At 41.3% G+C, this 5,729-nt stretch overlaps 1 protein-coding gene across 1 annotated transcript in view; it reads right to left on the bottom strand.

Annotated features, from left to right (window-relative positions):
* AHRR (aryl hydrocarbon receptor repressor) overlaps positions 1 to 4,991 on the bottom strand; it is a 115,421-nt gene extending 110,430 nt beyond the window's left edge. The window contains exon 1 of the mRNA XM_032770813.2: positions 4,912 to 4,991. Within this exon, the coding sequence (XP_032626704.1) occupies positions 4,912 to 4,973 (62 nt within the window). The 5' untranslated portion in view covers positions 4,974 to 4,991. The remainder of the gene's footprint in view (positions 1 to 4,911) is intronic.
* Positions 4,992 to 5,729: the final 738 nt, after the last annotated feature.

Here is a 5,729-nt window from a genome sequence, read left to right as displayed (position 1 = left end):
GTTCCCTTTGTTAACCCTTTACAGGTGAAAGAAACATTAACCCTTAGCTATCTGTTTATGACAGGTACCCCGATTTAAGAGGCAGTTCTAGGATCATCATGCAGAAGTAACTGCTTAAATTTTATCCTTCTCCAACCCTTCCTGATTGGTCCTCTTGTCAGGTGTTTGGTTCCCTTTGTTAACCCTTTACAGGTTAAAGAAACATTAACCCTTAGCTATCTGTTTATGACAGGTACCCCGATTTAAGAGGCAGTTCTAGGATCATCAGTTGACAGGAGGCAGAGAGACAGGGCTTCCATGCAGCCAGCTTCTATAGATACCCTGGGATCCAATGGTTTCTTTTGTAGGGGGACCACAAATCCTACTCATTTTGTGAGGGGGCAACCCCTGTCCCTATCTGTCTCCTCTCGCCTTCCCAGAGAATGATGCTGTGAAACCTCTCATAGATTACAGACTTCTACCCAGCCTGGTAGAATGGGATGTTCTTACCCCTAATGAAAAATCAGGTGAATCCCTGAGGGAAATCAATTCAGGAGAGAGAATACACAGAACAGGGGCAGGTCAAAATTTTTCATCAGTTTTTTGTCCTCCCCAAATGGAAAATTGGGGTTTCCACTAAACAAACATTTTCATAGACATTTGTTTTCCTTGAATATTTTCCATTTTTCATTAGAAAACTGAATGCCCCCAAACCAAATACATTTTTGGTTTTCAGCAACTGCAAATGTCTTCCATTTTCAACAAAATGTCAAAAAATTCTGTGGAAAGTATTGACAAAAAATGAAACAAAACTGTTTCCTCTAATATTTTTCATTGAAACACCCATACTCCTCCTCCCCATTTTCTGACCAGCTCTACCTCAAACCGTTTTAGCACCGAGGCCTGCATTGGCAAGTTGATGGAAGCCCAACTGCCATACCTAATTTGAAAATATAATGAGGGAACAAGTGGAAGGGAGAGAGAAAAAAACATACAGAAAATAACACAGGCCAAGATCATGTTCTATTATAAAAATGAAACAAAAGAAACCATGAAGTGAGGCCAGAGAGGAAAGAAAGTCTAATATACAAGAGATATAGGTTATATAATATTCAAAATATATTACATGGAAAGAGGGTTAACAACATTACAGTTAAATATAATGCACTGTAAGCAGTACACAATTGCTTTATCCCTTTAAATACCTGGAAGAGTGGCTTTGGTAGATGTGGTAGTACAGATACTTTTTGCCCTAACTAATAGACTTATTCCTAAGGCTAATATGGGAGAGGTAAATTTTTCAAGCACCAGCTTAAAAAACCCAGCAGAAAGCCAGATCTGGCCTCTGCTACAGCCCCTTTCTGCCAGTTCAGCAGCATTCAGAGGCTGTAAGTGGTGCAGAATAGTAGCTGGAGGAATTTTCCCAGTGCACATGGCTCTGTACTGATTCCCTTGCAGCTCCTGGTTTAGGGGCATGCCGGTGATTAAAGGAGGTTAGTGTGGGTGAGGGAATGACTGGAATACGTTGAGCATGTCTTCACTGCAAATGAATGGTGTATTCTTAACTAAAGCTAACTAACTCCTGTTAAAATAGCAGTCAAGACAAAGCAACTCAGCTTTTAACTCAAGTTAGCAGGTCAAATTCCACCCCAGGCTCACTATGGCCTTTAACTTGAGCTGATAACCTGAGTTAAAAGATGAGATGCCATGTCTTCGCTGCTGTTTTAATCCAAGTTAGCTAATGCAAGGAAGGTAACCTGAATTAAGAACACAGCTTTTTTTGGCAGTGACAATGTATCCTCTGTGGCCTGGCAATCCTGAGCTACTGATCTGTGTATCACTTTGTGGCAGAAGCGAGCACCTCAGTCAGACCTTTCAGCCTGAAAGCAGCAGCTACCACTATCATCATCTTGGTGAATGTGAGCCATATTGATGGGGTTGTGCCGATATGCATCCAGGAGAATGCCATACTCCCCTCCCCACCCCCAGCAGGGATCCTGGGCACAAGAAGGAAGGAAGAAACCAACTTGTTTAAGGTCCAGTGTAGGCCAACAACTGCAAGAAGTCTTAGAAATTAGGATATATAATGAGTATCTTCTCCATTGTGCCTCTCTAGTAGGGACTAAGTTATTGTTTGGCTCTCACCATGTGAAACTGAATCTCCTAGATTACCTACAGTTTGAACAGGTCTTTGGAAATGAGTAAAAGAAGAAATAAACCTTGCCTGGGCATTTTAAAATTCAAGTAACTAAGGAAACTTCTCACCAAGACCCCATAATCCTATGTTGTATGGTCCCATCCCTTTCTCTCTTTTTGTTTTTGTTAATTTATTTATTTGGAAGGACTTTTAGCTTCCTGTTGTAGGCCCATGCCACTTCAGATGGAGTAAACTCTGTAATCAGAGCCTCTTCTAGCCCCATAGCCATGACTTCTTCCACCCCGGAGAGCAATGTCATGTGACTGGGACGTGGGCAGTCATGCCTAGTGTCAGGGCAGGAGCAATCTCCAGTGGGTAGAACAGGAGTCAGTAGCAAGAAATTAGAGCCATGGATCACTGCTGCAGTCAGAGCCCCCGTTCAGAACCGGAGTCTAAAGCCAGAGCCAAGGGTCAGAGGTCAGGAATCAGAGCTAAGTGTCAGAACTGGGTTACCTGCAGTGAGGCAAAGCTGGAGCTATCATAGTCAAGCACAAATGCTTTGAGCAGCTGCTAAACAACAAGCTACTGCTGGGCTTACAAGCTAGTTTGCTAACTCTTCCAACCAGTATGGGGCTGCAACCAATCAGATAACCTATTACAGGCCAGCCATGCTTATTAGGTTGCCTGAAGACTGGCTCTGTTGCAGACCCTGATTCCTCACACAGAGGACCAAGAGAATGTGAAAAACCCATGGCAGAACAAGAGCTGCCTGTTCTCCTGCTTCAGAGTCCTGGAGTGCCAATATGTTCTGTCTGTGTGAAAGAAATGAAAGAAGCAGATCCTGAAAGAGGCTCTGGGCACCGGAAGTGCCAGTACAGCATTTTCAGTCAAGGTCTTTAATATCAGAGAATGTTCCCGAATAGCAGAGAACACATGAAGGGCTTCACACACCAGTGGCCAGGCCCACAGACAGACAAGCTTTGAGGAAGAGACAGACACTGCCATAGACTGAAAAATGATCCTGATTAAATCATAAATAACATCACACAGGAAAGTGAGGGCTGCCTACAGTAGGGCAGCTAATAATCTTTCAGAAGTGTACACTCCACCATATTTTATCCAGAGTCATGTTTCTGGATCCATCTTACAGCTGCCCTGGCTGCCTAAAACGCATCCACAGGTATCTGGACTGAAATCCTATAGCAAATGTATTTTCAAGGCAGAATCACTTCCCACCCTGCAAGGGGGAAAATCCTGGCCCCACTGAAGTCAATGGGGGCTTTGCCACTGATACTTGGAGTCAGGATTTCAACCAAGATTCCTGAGAATATCTACTCCCTCTGTTAGCAGAGTGCTATTCTTAGCTATCTCACTTATCTGAACATCCACTTCTAGAGAAACCAAGTAAGTCATACAGCTGTACCTTTGGATAGCACATAAATCTCTAGGGAAGCCACAGAACCACAAAAGTCAAAGTTACAAGCTTCCACAGCAACTGTAATTTTGCCTCCTTGATCACTAAGGCCCAGACCATGCAAACAGTCATGCACATATTTAACTTCATGTACGTAAGTGGACACATTGAGTTCATGTTTATAGGACGAGGGCCAAACTTAAAGCTTACATACACAGTAGAACAAAATATTATATGTCTGGGAGCCAAGCTACAGTGATTGTAGGATCCATAACTTCTTAGTTCATTATTTTTGTGCATTTTCTTATCCACCACAAAATACAGTATTTGCATTTGCAAGATTTTTCTAAGTGGAAACAAGTTGTTCACCTAACTCCAAAACAGCTCAACAGATGTTGCTCAAACCTTCAAAAATTCTCCCCTTTAGACCAAACATAAAATGTTAGCCCAAATGGTCTAGCTTTAAGATGTTATGAGCAACTGGAAAGAGGGAGCTTCATTTTAATGATCTTCTCATCCTTAACTGTAGTACCATGCCCATCGATGCTAGTTTGTATTTATAACTCTGGAAAATACCAAAAATATAGTTGGTTTTACAATTACATGGTACAACACAAAAGATGCAGGGATCATTATAATAAAAACATTTATTTCAGTGAGTGGCTTGGGGCATCTGGAAACCATTTCATATTTGAATGATAATGACCTTTCCTTGCTTGCATTTCAAGCCATCCTGTTACTTCACAGTGCTTTTGTTTCTGCACTTCTTGCACAAAACGTAGATTCAAGTCTCCTTATAATTAAAATGATCTAATAAAATAATTATCTGAAAAATTTATTCTTTATTCAAAAAGTGCAACTCACCAGTTAATTGTTTCATTTAGTTAAATTAACTCATAATAAATTCAATTTTCAAACTCATGTTCAATACATTTTTGGTTCAGTTACACCACATACAAGGCTGAGCCATGTTAGGAGAAGGATAGGAAGGCCATTTCCAGGGCATTGGTGTCAGGAGACACTGAGTCCTTTGAAACGTATAATGCCTCCTTAGCACTGGGGAGAACGTGGTAGAGAGCAGTTCTTGTTACAGCTTTAAAACATGCAAAGGCATTTCCCCACAGAGCCAGTCTAGGTGGGGTTTAGGGGCAACGGGAAGGGTCAGGGCCTCCCCTAGGCTCTGCCCAGAAGCATTCTTTCTGGGACCAGTCAGCACTAGTGGATAAACTAGCCGTCCTGCCAAGCTTGTACTTCCCACTGTGAGGAGACAGATTAAGCCTCTCCTGTGTGGGTGCATTGTGGAAGAAAGGGACTCCCTGCAGCTTATCTCCCTTGTAGCATATCCACGCAGAGGGAGGCATAGTTGAATATGATACTTAACTGTTTCTGAACGGGTTTCCTCCTTTTCCTCCCAGCATATAGACATTCCCCTGGTGGAATCATTGTCCTGGCACTGAAACAGAAAAGAAATAGGGGGTTCGTTTTCAGAGTTTTCAGTGTTTCATACCACTTCACAAAATGACAAAACCCGGGAAATTCAATTGAAGCCAATGCTCATTCCTTAAACCATGGCATTATGTAAAGCTTAAAGGCACTGTGACCTTAGTTAAGAAAGAAGTATCAGGCTTCATCCTGTTTCTTAGTTTAATATTATTAGAATATTGATGTTTATATTTAATTTTCATGTTTCCTTAAACCATCTAAAATGGTATAAAATGGGTATAAAATACATCTTGTTTATTAGAGAGCCTGAAATAGACTTATTTCTTCCTTTTTAAAAAAATCTATTGGCCAATATATATTCTAATTTCCTAGCCAATATATATTTAGAGTCAATAATAATAAATAATATTATATGTCACCTTCCATGAGGAAGGATCCTGCAACTCTTGAAATACACAGGAATAATTTCTTCCATTACTGAAATTGTGCTAAGCAGGATGTAATTACTTAAACTGGCATTTGTCTAGGTCCTTGCATTTAATATCTTCTACACTCTTAGAAAGGTCATTGGGTCCAGTGCCTAGAGCATTCGCCAGAGACGCAGGTTCAATTCCAAGCTTTGTGACTATAGGCAAGTTACTTCGATGCTTGTTCTGCCTTTTCTATTTAGACTGCAAGCTCTTTGGAGCAGGAGTTATATCTCAGTGTTTGTACAGTGATTAGCATAATGGGGCCCTGATCTGAATTCAGGCCTGC

Source organism: Chelonoidis abingdonii, chromosome 2 (genome assembly GCF_003597395.2).
Source record: "Chelonoidis abingdonii isolate Lonesome George chromosome 2, CheloAbing_2.0, whole genome shotgun sequence".
NCBI classification, from domain to species: Eukaryota; Metazoa; Chordata; order Testudines; family Testudinidae; genus Chelonoidis; species Chelonoidis abingdonii.
Note: the sequence above shows the minus strand (reverse complement) of the source record. Positions and strands in the feature narration are given on the sequence as shown.